The sequence below is a fragment of the Rhincodon typus genome, chromosome 11 (assembly GCF_021869965.1).
Source record: "Rhincodon typus isolate 14 chromosome 11, sRhiTyp1.1, whole genome shotgun sequence".
NCBI lineage: Eukaryota > Metazoa > Chordata > Chondrichthyes > Orectolobiformes > Rhincodontidae > Rhincodon > Rhincodon typus.
Genome location: NC_063342.1, coordinates 57,582,950 through 57,601,525, shown reverse-complemented (window position 1 = coordinate 57,601,525; position 18,576 = coordinate 57,582,950). Strand labels below are relative to the sequence as shown.

Below are 18,576 nucleotides of genomic sequence, written 5' to 3'. Positions count from 1 at the left end.
AATGTAGATTAACAAACACGGGTCAAAGGGGAATTTGATTTGCTGAAAGTTAAGGTATGAGCATAGGAGCTTTGGATGATCTCAAGTTTACAGAAGGTGTAATGTGGAACACCAGGCAGGAATGCATTGAAATAGTTGACTCTGGAGGTAACAAAGACCTGAATGAGGGTTCAGCAGCACATGAGCCGAAATCTGCAAAGTCTGATAAAGTTGTGAAGAAGGAAATACGCAGTTATACTGATGGAACAAATAAGAGGTTGGAAGCTTACCTTGGGATCAAATGTGATATCAAGGTAGCGAACAGACTGGTTTAACTTGAGCCCATTGTTAGGGAATGGCATTCGAAAGAGGAAAGATATTCCAGTTGCCTATCAAAAATGTATTCCTCAAACACTTTTAGTAAAACACATCATTTGTGATTTGTTGGACCTTTGTGTGCGAATTGAATGCCATGTTTTCAGAGATATCAACATTTCAGCAGAAACCAGTTGCCCGTAAAACACTTTGGGATCTAGAATGGAAAGGATCTGTGTAAATGCAAGGTTTTTTTTTAATTGCTTGAGAAGTGACCTTTGCTACACCTGTGGGATGAAATATAATACTGGATTTGATGACTTTGCAAAGTTACTTCTTAACAATATATGCATTTTTCCTTGGTTCACTGGTACCATGGCTAATTTTATGTGGAAGAGGTTGTCAACTTGTGTCCAGAGGCTGTACCTTGAGGGGTGTCATTCAGCCTCAAGCATGGCTGACCAAGAGATGCTCCTGCTCATTGTTTTCTCCCACCTTCCAATAGCACAGTGAAAGGATTTATAGGTTAATAATCAATCAATCAGTCTGATTATGGTATAGATGCGTTATCTAGTCCTGCAGTGGGACCTGTATTTGGGGCTTTTGGCTTGGAGGCAGGGGCACTATTCACTGCGTCACAAGACCTCACAATTCTCCAGAGGACAGCTAAGTCCCAAATAACTATTGTGCAGTATGAGTCACATCTTTAGAAGAGAATGGGAGAAAACCAAACAGGGAAGAAAGACCATTGTTGATTGCACCTTCTTGAAAAATGCAAGTTATTTACTGTTACTGAAGGACCTTAATTTTGTACACTGTAAAACTTCACAATAGAGATGTAAAACATTCAGTTTTTAATTTATTATATGCATCCAACAGTCCAATTTTATATAAACCAAAGGAAATAGAATACAGCTTATACAATGTAGGTAAAGTGAAAGCCAAATGAAAAAGAACCACAAAGGATGTGACTATACTGAACAGTTGAGTATTTTTGACTGTGGAAGAGCCAGAGTCTGGCAGCTATGTGACTTCACTGCATAGATTTCTGTGACTAAAATAAGACTAATAGTCAAGCGATAGTTCTTGTGTCCAAGCATAGAGTTCATCCACTTCATGCTCCCACTCTTCTTCAGAAGTTGAATGAACAGCTGGACTTCTCTTATCTTGATCACAACTTGTGACAATCTGCAAACCATCCTGTGCATGACTGTGATGAGTGGGGTTATTCAGGACTTCCTGAAAATCAATCATGAAAAGTCAGAGATTGAAACAAAAGCACAATTGCAGGGGGTCTTCAAACACTTTGGCACTATTGTATTTTTGTTTCCAAACAGAAAAGTAGTAGTACAACTTTCTTGAACTTTGGAATAGCACTCGCACCTTCTATTACTTAAAATGTATCTGTAGTCATCAGTCATGCTTAGTTGAGTCAACATGTTAATTTATAGGTAACTATTAGCAATTGCTTAAGTAACTACTTAGTCTCCCATGTAGTTTTCTAATCTTAATAGAGAACAGTAATGTTAGAAGAAAAACCTTCAATGCAAAGACCTTCATTTCGTGCATGAGATTCAAAAATTGAAAGGCCCCAGTATTTTACGTGTCATTTAAAGATCTCCGATATACAATACATTCAGAAATATGACTTGTGCAGTGAATAGGGATCAGCATCCTCCATGTGCTCATCAGGAATATATAAGGAATGGAACACTGAATTTCAAGCACCTAGTGTGAGGAACATGCTCTCCCAACAATAATATCTTGTAGTTCTTCAAAGTAATGAAAGTCGTAAATGCTTTATAAAGAGTTGAGAGAAATAAGAGGTAAAGAAAAGAGGTAAGCCATGAAGGAAGAACCTCGGAGAGTGACAGAAAACAATTAAAAAAGTGAGAAGGTTATGAAGTTGGGGTTGAGCGAATAGATGAAAAGGGCTTCAGAAATGTGGGTAGCGAGAAGAATGAGAAATTAAGCTCATAGGCGCCAATGCTGGCTAAGAGTTTCAGCATTAGACAGACTATGGCAGCATTTAAAGCAGGTCGAATAATAAGATGGAATTGGTTGCCAAGGTTTTGCATGATCTGGTTCAGTCTGCATTAGTAGCTGTGTTGGATATTGGGGTCCCTTTTAAATCTCTATGCTCTTAGTACTCTATGTATAGCATGAATCTTCATTTAACCATGTTCCAGCAGTAATGAGGTTTCTACCAACATAAAAATGATTTATCAGGTCCTGCATTATCCTGTTATGAGTACAATGTTTTCAAAAATAAGGCTTTTTTTCTTAGAAGGAATGAAAACTAGTCCTCAAGTGGATGTGGATAAGGGAACCACGATCATCCGATGTCATGAGTGGCTGTCACATAGTCATTGGCCAAAAGGATTCAGGCAATTGATTGATAAAGTGTAATCTATGAGCTCCTGGAGGTACAGTATATCGTCAATGGGCAGTCCTTATCAGGCAGTCCTCAGGAACCTGCCATTTCCAGAGGGAAATGGACCAGAGGAGGAGGAAGAGTGGGATGTTGCCTTCACAAATTTAACAAGACCAACATATTCTGTGCCGACGGCATGTTTGGTCTCTGGAAGCTGAACTGTCCCCAATTGTCACGATTGGATTTTTAAAAAATATAATTTACTAATGTATGATATCTAAATTGCTGCTTCTCAACAATTCAGTAAACGATCAAAAAATTTCCATAGTTCATCAATCGCCTATATTAGGTAACTTTGATCACGAACCCTCAAAACCAACAACTGACCAAAGTAAATGAATCAATGGAAAGAGTACTGGGGTATGTGGTAGTGCTGAAATATATGGCTCATCTTACCAATTTCACTTGTGACTGATCCACAAGAGTTTTAGCAAAAGAGGTGATTAAGGAGTTTTTAAAGGTGATGAAAAGATGAATCTCGAAGTAATTTGCTAGCAGATCATTTCACAAAGGCAAGTATATGGATTAGAAAGTGGAAGCAACCGAGGATACACCCTGAGCATGGTTTCAGGGTGATAGTGCAGGAGTTAGATTGGGAGACACTACTGGAGAACTGCTGGCTGCATTCATAGAATTATACAGCACAAAAACAGACCCTTCAGTCCAACTCATCCATGCCGACCCAAGTTTCTCTAACGAAACTAGTCCCATTTGCCCACATTCGGCTCATTTCCCTGTAAACCCTTCCTAGTCATGTATCAGTCTAAATGTCTTTAATGTTGTAACTGTATCTGCATCTACCACTTCCTCTGGCAGTTCATTCCACATACGAACTATCCTCTGTGTGAAAAAGTTGCCCCTCAAGTCTCTTTTAAATCTTTCTCCTCTCACCTTAAAATTATACCCTCTAGTTTTAAACACCTCTACCCTGGGGAAAAGACCTTTGCTGTTCACCTTACCTATGCCCCTCATGATTTCATAAACTTCTGTAAGGTCACCCCTCAACCTCCTACACTCCAGTGAAAAAAATCCCAGCCTATCTTCATAACTCAAACCATCCAATCCCAGTAACATCCTTGTAAATCTTTTCTGCACCCTTTCCAATTTAATAATATCCTTCCTATATTAGTGCAACCAGAACTTTACACAGTATTCCAAAAGTGGCCTCACTAATGTCCGGTACAAATGCACCATGATGTCCCAACTCTTACTCAATGGTCTGAGTCAAAAAACACATGACACCAGGTTATAGTCCCAACAGCTTTATTTGAAAACACTAGCTTTCGGAGCGTTGCTCCTTCCTCAGGCAGGTAGTGAGAGAGGACATATCAAGACACAGAACTTATAAGTAAAAGGTCAAAGGATCATACAACTGATGCAAATGGATTAAATAAACCTAAAATCACTGGCTGACTCCCTCCTATTAAATCTTTAATCAGTTAGAAGGAGATGCAGGTTTCGATCAATTAAAATTCAAATCCCAGAATTTCTTTCAAGTCACTGCCCCGAGATAACGAAAGGTTTTATCAGTGTACACCCATATCATCACTCAATGGTCTGAGCAGTGAAGGCAAGTGTGCTGAACACCGCCTTTACCACCCGGTCTACCTGTGATGCAGATTTCTAGGAACTATGTAACTGAAGCCCTAGGTTTCTCTGTTCGATAACATTCCGCAGGGCCCTACCATTAACTGTATAAGTACTTCCCTTGTTGTCTTACCAAAATATAACACCTCACATTTATCCAAATGAAGGGGATGGGATAGCCTAGTGGTATTATCGCTGGACTGTTAATCCAGAGACCCAGATAATGTTCTGGGGACCCAGGTTTGAATCCTGCCATGGCAGATGGTGGAATTTGAATTCAATAAATATCTGGAATTAAGAATCTAATGATGACCATGAATCCATTGTCGATTGTCAGGAAAAACCGATCTGGTTCACTAATGCCCTTTAGGGAAGGAAACTGCCATCCTTACCTGGTCTGACTCCAGACCCACAGCAATGTGGCTGACTCTTAACTGCCCTCTGGGCAATAAACACTGCCTAGCCAGCGACACCCTCATCCCATGAATGAATGAAAAAAAATTAAAGTCCATCTATCACTCCTCAGCCTAATTGATCAAGATCCTTTTGTAATCTTAGATAACCTTCTTCACTGTATAATATACCACCAATTTTAGTGACATCTGCAAACTTGCTAACCGTAAATCAAATTCAAACATGGGATCAAACAAGTCTAGTTTGTACTGGGTGCAATCAGCAAAGGACTATTCAATTGATCTAATTCATTTACTATATCGGTAAATTATCAGAACTGACTGAAATAAAATGAATTCAACTATTTTAACAAACATTGGAATAACCTAAGGCAATACAAAACGGAATTAAAACATCTATACGTTAATCACTTGGTTTTACCTCTTTGTTTTTATCCAAACCGTAAATCTTTCTCATTTTGGAAACTTTTTGTCGTGCCTTGTAAGAACAACGTTGTGAATCTCTTGCTGTTTTTGAGGATGTTGAAGATCGAGATGGAGGAATGTTTGTGGCTGGACATGGTGATCTAGGAAAATACACATAGGTCTTTCAATATACTGTAGATTGTACTACATTTTTTCTCAACAAGTTCTTAATTTGTCTGCACCATCTGTATCTTGTGTATATCTAGGGGTGGCAAGTTGCTGTGTGCATTGTCCAGTTCACACCCATCCAGTAACTGGATTAAGCATCCCCAGATTAGTTTAGCCCAATGTTGAACTGACTATATGAGATATCAGGTCAATAATTAACCAGGCAAAGTTAACTTCAACTGAATAAGAACAGATCTGGGTGAAATAAATAGGAGTCAGCAGTTGGCAGAAAAAGCAACAGATGAATAATGGACTACCTTCATTAAAGAGGCATTTTGGACATGTTCAAGGTACATTTTCCTTGAAAATGAAAGGTAGGGCAAAAGCCACAGCTACCTGGATGTGACAGAGATCAAGATAAAAAGGAAAAGGTGTGCTTACAACATATCTCATTTAGAAAATACAATTGAAGGTTCTGAAGTGAGGTGAAGAAGAGAAGCAAAATGAGAATTTGAAAAGATACTGGTAACCAATTTAAAAATGAATCCCAAAATCTTCTATAGGTATATTAAAAGGATGGTAAAAGGAGTAGTCCATAACATTATACAATTAGAAACCAAAAAGGGGATTTATGTATGGAGATAGAAGGCATGCTGAGGTATTAAACTTAATGCTTCAAATTTGTCCTTACCAAAGACATTGTGTAATAGGTGGTGTTTCAGGCATTTGAAGAGAATAAAATTGATAAGTAGGAGGTATTGGATAAGGTGTGTGTATTCAAAGCTGATAATGGCAAAGAGGTTATATTGAACTTGTATGGGCCACGATTTCAGAATGTTTTGAAGAAGTCATATTGGACTCAAAGCATTGACCCTGTTTTTGTCTCCACAGATGCTGCAAGATCTGCTGAATTTCTCCAGCAATTTTCTGTTTTCATTTTGTGTTGGAACCTTATTCCTGAACATAAATATTACAAGCAGATCACAAAGTTACCCCCTCTATTAGATACCTGGTCTGAGAGATTGTTCTAATGTGTTGAAGTTGAATCTCTTCAGTAATGGGTTTGGAAAGCAGAATTGGCAATTCCTCTTTCAAACGCTGAGATAAAGTTTTGTTTTGAGCATAGTCCATAATGTCATACATAATTGTTGTCCTGGATAGGTTTGTCAGGGTCAACATTCTCCAGTAGTTGTCTTTTCCTCCAAGATAAGCTGGAGTCTCATCCAGATTACTTATGTACTATAAAAGAGTAATACAGATGAGAATATAAACAAGACACTCAACAAGACAGACAACATTATCAGCGTGAGTCATGCGATATGCCTGATTTTTGTTCCACCCCCACTAATTTATTCTTTATCGCTGCTTTGTGCCTGACAACTAATTAATCAAAAGGTATAGGACCTATTTAACATTAATAGTGTGTGGGGCAGGATGGAAACACCATTTGTAAAATCCCATGTGATGGCTATCCTTCAAATTCTTTTGACTAGAAATAATCAAGTATTTTTGGCATATAGCAGCTTAAAGGTTATGGCACTAGAATAGCAATGCAGAAATTATAGATTCACAATTACACCTGTTAATCTGAAATTTTTTTGATCAGCACTAGGAAATCTTCCAGTGACATCAAAACCTAAATGTTTCACATGTGTTGTCTAAGGATAGGAATCGGTCATGCTTGGCCTACTCTTGACTCCGGTCACTTATTACAGGTTGACTCCTAAATATTGTTATATTGTAAACTTTCATTACCAAGTTTAATAATAAAGTTATCTTTTACCAGGTTGTATAATTATAAAATTGACAACACTTTCCTACATTTACCCATGAATATCTTGTTTGTGATTTTTTTCATCTTAGGAAAAATTGGAATGTTGTGTAAAGTCTTATGGATGCATATATAATTCTTCAATACCATCTTGCCTATGCCCTAGTTTCTCATAAGACCACGACAAGTAGGCACGGGATTAGGACACAAGGCTGATCCAACATTCCTCACATCCACTTTCCTGCCTTTTCCCCATAATGCCTGATTTCCCTGTTGATCAAGAACCCATCACAGCTTTAAATATACATGAGGAATCTGCCCCACACCTCTGACAAGGAATTCCAAAGACTTACAACCCTCTGAGAGAAGAAATTCCTCTTCATCTCAATACTAAATTGGCATCCCTTTATACTGAGACTATGACCTCTGGTCCTGGACTTTCCCATGAGGGGAAACATCTTTTCAGCATTTACTCTGTCAAGCTCCTTAAGAATTTTATATGTTTCAATGAGATCATGCCTCATTCTTCCAAATTCAAACGAATAGAGTCCCAACCTGTTTAATATTTACTCATAAGACAATCCCTTCATATCAGAGATCATCCTAGTGCACTTACTCTGAACTGCCTCCAATAAAATGCTATTTTTCTTTAAATAAGGGGTCCAAATTTGCTCACAGTATTCCAGATGTGGTTTCACCACATCTTTTACAGCTGCAATAAGATTTCCCTAATGTTCTACTCCAATCCCTTTGAAATAAGGGCCAACATTCCATTAGCCTTCCTGATTACCTGTGTGCTACCTTTCTGTGTTTTGTGCATAAGTACCCCCAAGTCCCTTTGTGTTGCAGCTTTCTGCAGTGTTTCTCCATTTAAATAATATCCTTTTGTTCTCCCTTCCAAATGGACAACTTCAATTTTCCCACATCAAACTCTAGACCCACAGCAATGTAGTTGATTCTGAACTGCCCTCTAGGCAATTAGGGATGAGCAATAAATGCTGCCTCGCCAGCAACACCCTCATCCCGTTAATGAATAAAGGAAAAAAAAAACTTTATTTGCTGACTTTTAGCCCACTTCCTTAACCTATCAATATCTCTCTGTAAACTGTCTGTCTGTATCCCTCTCACAACCTGCCTTTGTACCTATTTTATTGTGTGTGCAAATTTGCTTGCAGTACATCACTTCCATCCTCCAAGTCATTAATATATATTGTAAACAATTATGGTCTCAGCACTGATCGCTGTGGAACCCCACTGGTCATAGGTCACCAACTTGAAAAAGAACTCCTTATCCCCACTTGCTGTTTCCTCCCCATGAGCCAATACGCTATACATGTGGATATATTACCTCCAACACCATGGATTCTTATCTTTCAACTTAACCTTTTGTGAGGTATCTTGACAAATGCCTCCTGGAAGTCTAAATACAACACATCACTGGTTCCCTTCTATCTAATCTGGTTCAGACTTCCTTGAAAAACTCTAACAAATTAGACAGACATGATTTCCCTTTCATGGAGCCACGCAGACTCTGCTTATTTAGATTATGATTTTCTAAATGTTCTGCTATTACTACCTTAATAATTGATTCCAACACTTTTCTAACAGTGGATTTTAGACGCATCTGCTTTTGCCTCCATCTCATTTTAAATAGGAGTGTCACGTTAGTAGTTTTCCAATTCCCCCATAAATCTCCAAATCCAATGACTTTTTGAAAAGTACAACCAATGTATCCACTCTAGCTATCTCTATTAGGATCCTAGGATCCAAACCATCAGGGACAGGAGACTTATCTGCCTTTAGCCCCATTAGTTTGTGTAATACAACTTCTCTGGTGATGTTGATGGTACTTAATTCCTCCCCTGTGTCCTTTATTAGTAATGGAATGTTTGAAGTATCTTCCACTATATAGACTTATGGAAAATATCTGTTCACCTCCTCTGCTATTTCCTTGTTCCCAAAAACCATTTTCTAAGGGACCCATGTCCACTTTGATCCCTCTCTTCCTTTTTATATTTTAAAGAAGCTCTTATTGTCAGTTTTTATATTCCTCGCTAATTTGCCACTGTAGTTTATTTTCTCTGTCTTTATTAACTTTTTAGTCCTCCTTTGTTAGATTCTGAATTTATCCCAGTCTTCGGTTTGACTTTGGCCTGACAATATGCTTTTTCTTCCACTTAGTATCCTCTTTAACTTCCTTGGTTAGCCATGGTTGGTTTATCCCTCTCTTCAAATCTTTCTTCCTTTCTGGGATACATTTTTGTTGAAAGTCATGAATTACTTTCTTAAATGTCTGCCACTGCTTGCCTGTCATTCCTGCTAATCTTTCTGTCCCGATCACTTTAGCTAAGATCATAGATCATAGAAACTCTACAGTGTGGAAACAGGCCCTTCGGCACAACAAGTCCACACCGAACCTTAGAGTATCCCACCCAGACCTAACCCCCTGTAACCCACCAAGTGTACAAATCCCTGAACACTATGGGCAATTTAGCATGGATAATTCACCGAACTGCACATCTTTGATCTGTGGGAGGAAATCGGAGCACCTGGAGGAAACCCACGCAGACACGGCAGGAACGTGGAAACTCCACACAGACAGTTGCCTGAGGGTGGAATTGAACCCAGGTCCCTGGTGTTGTGAGGCAGCAGTGCTAACCATTGAGCCACCGTGCCGCCCATTGCTAATGCTACCTTCATTTCATTGTAACTCACTTGTTTAAGCTAAACTGTTGTTTCCAACTCAAGTTTCTCACTCTTGAACTGAATATTAAATCTATCATGTTATGATCATACTTCCTAAGGCATCCCTTACTCAGAGGTCATTTATTAAAACTGTCTCATTACCCATTCCCAGATCTAAGATAACCTGTTCTCTGGTTAGCTCCGTGACCTATTGTTCTAGGAAACTATCCCCGATGCACTCTATGAATTTGTTGTCATAGACACTTGCCAATTTGATTAACCGAATCAAATGAAGTCTAAAGTCACCCCATAATTATTATTTTTTGTTTTTTACATACTTCTATTATTTGTTGATTTATAGCCTTTCCCACAGAGTGGCTATTTTTTGTTCTGTACACTACTCTTACCGATGTCTTCTTTCCCTTGCTGATTCTTAGCTCCACCCAAAAACTTTAAAAACTTTATAACTTTAAAAAAAAAGATTAATGATACCTCCTCTTGTGTTCCATTTACCAGCATCTTTCAAGTCTTCTATGTCAAATATTACTTTGCAGATGCTCTAAAGAAAGCAACAGTGTAGATGGCAGTCTTCGAGTACTTTTCTTACCTGACATTGCAGACCAGTTAATTTTACCCACACAATCATCCTCTATTACTTCAGCAAATTGCAGCATTACAAAAGCAGCGTTCAAACCTGCATATAATCTTTCATTGTAACAATATCAGTTTCATCTGCTATTTTGGTTCTTTGATACCGAAGGTTATCCTCTATCATAAGATCATAGAATTTCCTGTGTCCCATAATTTTGCAGGAAGCAGCTGCTGCCTATTGAGAAAAGAAGCCTCTCATTAAATCTTTGAATTATAAAGTTAGAACATGAAAGAAAAGGATAATTTCAAGAGCTCCTTCTTAATCCTTCCCAAAATACCAACAAAAGTAAATAAATCATTAAATTTTAACAAAAATTGTAATAGGAATAAAACTAGATTAGATTACTGATCACAGACCTAGGTATTTGACTTCAATTCAGCAAAGGAATAGCTTCTAGAGATTTTGGGGAATTTGTGCCAAAAAATGGGACAGCTATCCCACAGACCAGGCAAGCTGATATAATCACACCTATAGAATTATACTTTTCAGACAGTGTCCCAAGGCTTGTATATTACCATGCCCAAGTATGCTCAGTCCAATTGGAAATACAGACAACCAGAGGTGGTGGCACAGTGGTATATCGTTGAGAAGTAGCAGCTCTGGGAGCTGTCAACATTGACTCTCAATTTCATGAAATCCAATGGAACAAGATCAAAATAGGGAGTAAAATCTCTCCATAAATAACACCTACAAACTTCCCTCAACTGAAACTCCTTCATGTTAAACACCATGCGAAAGAAGTAGAGTAGCAAGAGAACAGAATGTTATCTAGGTAAGAGACTTCAATGGCCACCACTAAAGATGGCTTGGTACCTGAATTGGCAAAATGCTGAAAAACATATCTGCCACACTGGGCCTGGGACAGATGGTAAAAGAACAGAAGAGGAAAATGCCTGTTTGACCTCGTTCTCACCAATGTACCTGTCCCAGCTGCATTCGTCCATGACAAGAGATTACCAAAACAAAAGGGAGAAAATAAACTGACAGTGTAAACTAGCAAGTAATATCAAAATAGACATCAGGAGCTTCTATAAATATATAAAAAGGAAGAAGGGCCAAAGTGAATATATCACCCTTAGAAAGAGAGCTGGAGAAATAATAATGGAGAGCCAGGAAATGACAGAGGATTTGTATCAGTCTTCATAGCACTGGGCAGTATGGCATTTCAAAAGCTTAAATATTTATGGGGCAGAAGGGAGAGAGGAAGTTTATACAATAATTATCACTAAAGAAAAATTACTGGGAACTACAGGAGCTAAAAGCCAATAAGTACGTGTGACATGCTAGGTTGCATCCTAGGATGGTAAAGAAAGTAACTACAGAGATAGTAGATGAACTGATAGTAATCTTCTAGGAATACTTAGATTCTGGAGAATTCACCAATGTAACATCATTATTCAAAAAGGGAAGGAAACAAGAAGCACATAACTCTTAATCAGTTAACGTCTGTCTTGTGGAATATGTCGAATAGAAAATAGGCAATAGCAGAGTGTTTAGAAATGCATAGTATGATCAAACAGTGTCAGCACGCCTTCATGAAGGGGAAATCATGTCTGACAGATTTATTAGAATTCTTTGAGGAAGTAACAAGCAGGATAGATAAAGGAGAACTGGTAGATTTAATATATTTGGATTTCCAAAAAGCTTAATTTGTTAATCATAGAATCCCTACAGTGTTGGAGCAGGCCATTCAGCTCATTGAGTCCACACCAACCCTCTGAAAAGCATCCAACCCAGACTCAGACCCCAGGCTATCCCTGTAATCCTGTATTTCCCATGGCTAACCCACCTAGCTGGTATACCTCTGAACACTCTGGGCAATTTAGCATGGCCAATCCACCGAACCCACACATCTTTGGATTGTGGGAGGAAATCAGAGCACCCGGAGGAAACCCACGCAGACATGAGGAGAATGTGCGAACTCCGCATAGACAGTTGCGAGGGTGGAATCAAACCCGAGTCCCTGGCGCTGTGAAAGCAGCAGTACTAACCACTGAACTACCGTGCTGCCAGCATTCAATACGGTACTGCAAGTAAGGCCCCTTAATAAGCTAAGACCTGTGGAGTTGGAAATAGTATATTAGCATGGCTGGAGGAGTAGCTAACTAACAGAGAGTTGAGATCAGGGGATATTTTCAAATTGGAAACCTGTAACTAGTGGAGTTCCACAGGAATCTGTGTTAGGGCCACAGTTATTTACAATACACAATAATAACTTGGATGAGGGAATTACACATATGGTAACCAAACTTGGAGACGACACAAAAATAGGTGAGAAGTCAAGGTGAAGATGACACAATGTCTACAGAGGGACATAGACAGGTTACATGAATGGGCAAACACTTGGCAGATGGAATATAATGTGGTGTAATGTGGCGTGGCAACATGAATAGAGGAGCTGAATATTACTTAGATGGACAAAGAATACAGAAAGCTACAGCACAGAGGGATTTGGAAATCCACATGTATAAATCATAAAAAGCTAACATCCAATTTCAGCAGGTAATAGGGATAGCAAAGGAATGTTGGCATTTATTTCATTGGGGATGTAGTATACAAATAGGGAAGACTTGCAAAAACTATACAAGGCCTTAGATAAATCACCTATAACAGTTTGAACACTTAGGAGTTCCTTACCTAAGGAAAGACAGACTGGCATTGGAGGCAGTCCAGAGAATGCTCACTTTTTGATCTCAGGCATGGAGAGGTATTCTTATAAGAGGAGGTTTGGCTTGTACTCATTGGAGTTTAGAAGAATGAGGTGACCTTATTGAAACATATAAGATTCTTAGTGGACTTGACAGGGTAATACTGGTTTTTTAACCACCGAAAGCTCTAGAAGCTGGATCATTTAAGACAGATTTTTAATAAGTAGCTAAATTAAGTGTTATGGGGCAAAGACAGGAATGTGGAGTTGAAGGTTATGATATCAGCCATGATTTCATTAAATGCCAGATCAGACTGGATAGCCCAAATGGCCTGTTACTCACTGTCAAATTCACATATGGTATTGGAGAATGATGGAAGTTACCTCTTGTATATGAATCAATCTGTTCACCCTAGCAAGTGGATTAATACCCAGAGCGGAGTAAATGTGAAGGAAAAATGAAAAAAAAATGGAGTTACCTTAGTCGCAGGCCTGATTATTCTTTTCCCACTTATATAGTGATTTTTACAACTCCCGGCATGTTGAAAAATCTTAAACACAAGAATTGGAGGAAATTCTTCTCCAGCAAATCTGAGACGAAATAACATGATTGATTTCTGTAAATGGTGTCAGCCTTTTTACCTAACTGTGCTTTTTCATCGTTTAAAGTAAATTAAATAACTGCTGCACTCCCGGTCCACTGTACAATTGTTAATTAAGCTGACAATACAAATTCAAATTGAGCTAACCATTTTATATAGATACAACGAAACAGGTCTTGAAGTTCTGCTAATTTTAAAACAAAATAATATTGTTCTACTGGTAGATGATTATTATGCAAATTACGTATAACTGGTCAAACATACCTCTATTTTGTACTTCACTATGCATTTCTTAAATATGGTCCATTCTGTGTCAGTGTTGCTTTGTCAAAGAGTGTCCCTCAGAAATTACCTGAATCTAATCTTATGTGATAAGCTGGTATCCTTCAGGAGCTCAACATCGGAGAGCTGAAGTTTCCTTAGAATGTTAGTTGTCAGGCAGTGTTCCTATCACAGGAGGCAATAAAGGTAAATATTCACAGATTTTCAAAAAGTACACTTGCACAATAAACTACACACATGCTCTGGAGAAAATTAGCACTAACTGAAGCACAACAATCTTCTGAGTATTTTTTAAGGCCAGAAACAACCTCTGCATTTAATTAAGAATAATAATGTAGAAGGAAGGAATTACTGATTTATTTATGAAGTTTTTGATTATAAAAGATTGGCCAAACTTCAATTAAGATTTGGGAGGAGGTGCCTTAGTGGTCATGTCACTGGACTAGCAAACATGTTCCAAGAGTAATGTTCTGGTAACATGGATTCCAAACTCACTGTGGCAGACCGTGAAATTTGAATACAATAACAATTCTGGAGCTAAAGTGTTTGCTTCAAAGCAGTCATGAAATCACTATGCCGCCTGACCTCATCAACATGAGAGACTGCATTCCCTATGTCAGCAGTAAGTGTTTATTAAGTTCCTGCTGAAAAGTAGCTGCCTACTGAAGCTGCTTTATGTGATCTCCTCTTTCCATAACAATATGTTGGACAAGACTGGTTATGATGAGGCTGCATCAAAACCTTACAGATCTGTAGTGGTGTCAAACAGAGTTCTGTACTGGTACTGACACCTTTTGGCATATTCTTCACTGCTGTTAAATGCCTTCAGATCCTTTACTTGCATAGCAGACTTAATGGGAAGCTCTTCAGCCTAGATTGCCTGAGATCCAAGACAAAGATGTGGCTACTGCTCTTCAGAAAATTGCGCTATGCTGACAATGATGCACTAATGTTCCACACTAAAGGAACACCTTTAGCAGCAAGCGGACAGACTTTCTCACACGAGTCCAGAGTTTGGTTTGGCCATCAGCATCAAGATGACAAACATCAAGTTGCAGTATGTTGCTATGCCACCATCTATCAGTTGTGACAAGGTTATCCTGTAGGTTGTTGATAGCTTCATGTATCTAGGTTCCATAATCAACAACAGTCTGTCACCTGATGCTGAAATCAGGGCACGTCACAAAAGCTGCACTATTATGTCCACGCTGAATATAAAATGCTGAACAACAACCTGAGTGAGAACACCAAGCTGCTCGTATACCAAGCTGGAGGCCTCAACACACTCCTCCATAACAGTAAGGCCTGGACAACATATACCCAGGTAAGAGAAAAGACTGACCAGTTTCCACTTTCGCTGACTCAGCCCTATCCTCAGCGATTCTTGGCAGCAAAAGAACATCAACTCAAAGGTTCTGGTGCATGCTGATTAAACCGACATATAATCAATGACATTGCAATGACATGGCTTGGCCGTGTTCACTGGATGGATACAAACACACTAATTAGAAGCTGCAGCTGTCCAATCAGCCCATAAAGCCTGCTCCACCATTCCGATCTGATTACTCCATGTACTGGACTACTGCTGAGAACCTTTCATGCCCTTGCTTCTCAATAATCTACTACTTCATAAAAATGTCCAAGTTGTCTGCTTTACCGCCTATTGAGGAAGACCGTTCCAACGACCTATGATCCTTTGTGAGAAAACAAATTCTTCCTATCGTTGGTTTCAGATGGGCAATCCCTGATTTTTTGAAGTGATCCCTAGTTCTAAATTGTCCCTCAAGAGGAAACATTCTTTCTATACCTCCCCTGGCAAGACTCTTCAGGATCATATATGTTTCAATCAACTTGCCCTCTTCCTCTTCTAAACTCCAGTGGATATAAGTCAAGCCTGTTCAACCTTTGCTTATCAGACAAGCTGCCAATTTCAGATATTAATCGGTAAACCTTCCGTGAACTGTCTCCAAGAAATTTACATCTTTCCTTAAATAGAAACCAATACTCTATGTCGTACTTCAGATGTGGTTCCACCACTGTCCTATATAAGTGAAGCATAGCTTCTCACTTGTGTATTTAATTTCTTTTGCAATAAATTACAACATGCTGTTAACTTCTCTATAGCTACATAATGCATTTACATGCTAATATTTTGCATCTCATGCACTAGGAGACCCAGATCCCTTTATACTCTCTCATTGTTTAAAAAAAAATGCTTCTTTTTCTAAGTCTTCTGCCTCTTATCTTAGAGCTGTGCCCTCTGGATATTGATCTGTCTACTAAGGGAGATGTTCCTCCCCATCTAACCTGTCTATGCTCCTCAGAAAGTTGCACACCACAGTTAGATTCCACTCAGACTTTTCGGCTCTAAGGAAAATTACCTCAGCCTATCTGACCTCTGTTCATATCTTAATTGCTCCGACCCAAACAATATCTGATAAAACTTCTTTGCACCGTCTCTAGTGCAATCACATCTTTCCTACAGTGTGGTAACCAGAACGGCACACAATATTTCAGCTGTGCCCTAACTGACAATATATACAGCTTCATCGTAACTTTCTTGTTCTTGTGTTCAATGCCTTAACTAATAAAGACAAGTCACCTAACTGCATTCTTAATAACTTATCTACCTATCCATAAAACCATGAGATATACGTTCAGAATGAAGCCATTTGGCCAATCAAGTCTGCTCTGCCATTCGATCATGGCTGATATACTTCTCAACTCCTTTGTCCTGCTTTCCCCCTGTAACCTTTGGTCCCCTTTCTAATCAAGAATCTATCTGTCTTTGTCTTAAAGTCATTCAATGACTTGGCCTCTGTAGCAATAAGTTCCACAGATTACCAACCATCTCGCTGAAGAAATTTCTCCTCATCTCAGGTCCAAAGAGTCATCCCTTCACTTTGAGGCTGTGCCTTCAGGTCCCAGTCTCTCCTATTTATGGAAACATCTTCTCCATGTCCACGCTATCCAGGCCTCTCAGTATTCTATAAGTTTCAATCAGGTCCTTCCTCGTCCTTCTAAACGTCATCGAGTACAGACCCAGAGTCCTCAACTGCTCTTCATATGACAAGCCCATCATTCTTAGCATTCTTGTGAACCTCCTCTGGACCCCCTCCAATGCCAACATATCCTTCCTCAGATATGGGGCTCAAAACTGCTCTCAACATTCCAAATGCAGTCTAACCGGGCCTTTTGCAGCCTCAGCAGTACGTTTCTGCTTTTATATTCTAGCCTTCTTGAAATGAATGCTAACATTGCATTTGCCTTCTTAACTGAACTTTCATGTTGACCTTAAGAGAACTTTGAACGAGGAATCCAAAGTTGCTTTGTACTTCAGATTTCCAAAGCTTCCCCAATTTAGAAAATAATCTATGCCTCTATTCTTCCTACCAAAGTTCATAACCTCACACAATCCCATTTGTATTCATCTGTCACTTCTTTGCCCACTATCTGAGCCTGTCCAAGTCCTTCTGCAGCCTTCTCACTTCCTCAACTCTACCTGTCCATCCACATATCTCTATGTCACCTGCAAACTTAGCAACAATGCCCTCAGTTCCTTTGTCCAGATTGTCAACATATACCGTGAATAGTCATGGTCCCAGCACAGACCCCTACAGAACTCCACTAATAACCAGCTGCCATCCTGAAAAAGCTCCTTTTATCCCCATTCTCAGTACTTTGCCTGTAAAATCACAGACTCATATCTTAAATAGCAGCCTCCTGCGCGGTACCTTATCAAAGGCCTTCTGGAAATCCAAATAGATTATGTCCAGCGGCTCTACTTTGTCGAGATTGTTCATTACCTCCTCACAGACTTCTGGTAGATTGTCAGGCATGACCTCCCTTGACAAAGCCATGTTGATTCAGCTCTATTTTACCACGCACTTCCAACTAGTCCGCAATCTCATCCTTAATAATACACGCTAAAATCTTACCAATGACCAAGGTCGAGCTAACCAATCCATAAATTCCCAATTTCTGCTTCCCTCCCTTCTTATCAGGGGTGTTACATTAGCCATTTTCCAGTTGTCTGGGACCCTCCCGGACTCCAGTGATTCCTGAAAGATCACCACCAATGCCTCCACAAACTCCTCAGCTATCTCCTTCAGAACTCTGGGGTGTAGTCCATCTGGTCCGGGTGATTTATTCACCTTCAGATGTGACGATGCTGTCACTTTAAGAGATTATTTTGTCTTGGTTTTTTTTTTAAGAAGAGGTCGTAAGGCAGAAATGCTGAACTGGCTACCAGAACATAAGAACATAAGAAAATAAGAACTAGGAGCAGGAGTAGGCCATCTGGCCCCCCGAGCCTGTCCCACCATTTAATAAGATCACGGCTGATCTTTTTGAGACTCAGCTCCACTTACCCGCCCACTCACCATAACCCTTAATTCCTTTACTGTTCAAAAATGTATATAGCCATGCCTTAAAAACATTCAGCGAGGTAGCTCCAACCGCTTCACTGGGCAGGGAATTCCACAGATTCACAACCCTTTGGGTGAAGAAGTTCCTCCTGATCTCAGTCCTACATCTGCTTCCCTTTATTTTGAAGCTATGCCCCCTAGTCCTAGTTTCACCTGCTAGCGGAAACAACCTCCCTGCCTCCACATTATCTATTCCCTTCATAATCTTA

General features: G+C 39.4%; 1 protein-coding gene across 1 annotated transcript in view; it reads right to left on the bottom strand.

Annotated features, from left to right (window-relative positions):
* Positions 1-1,240: 1,240 nt before the first annotated feature.
* c11hxorf58 (chromosome 11 CXorf58 homolog) overlaps positions 1,241-18,576 on the bottom strand; it is a 31,055-nt gene continuing 13,719 nt past the window's right edge. The window contains exons 3-9 of the mRNA XM_048602517.1: positions 17,675-17,786; positions 14,011-14,105; positions 13,536-13,647; positions 10,452-10,583; positions 6,311-6,540; positions 5,150-5,294; positions 1,241-1,533 (exon numbers count right to left, since the gene is read on the bottom strand). Of these exons, the coding sequence (XP_048458474.1) occupies positions 1,360-1,533; positions 5,150-5,294; positions 6,311-6,540; positions 10,452-10,583; positions 13,536-13,647; positions 14,011-14,105; positions 17,675-17,786 (1,000 nt within the window). The 3' untranslated portion in view covers positions 1,241-1,359. The remainder of the gene's footprint in view (positions 1,534-5,149; positions 5,295-6,310; positions 6,541-10,451; positions 10,584-13,535; positions 13,648-14,010; positions 14,106-17,674; positions 17,787-18,576) is intronic.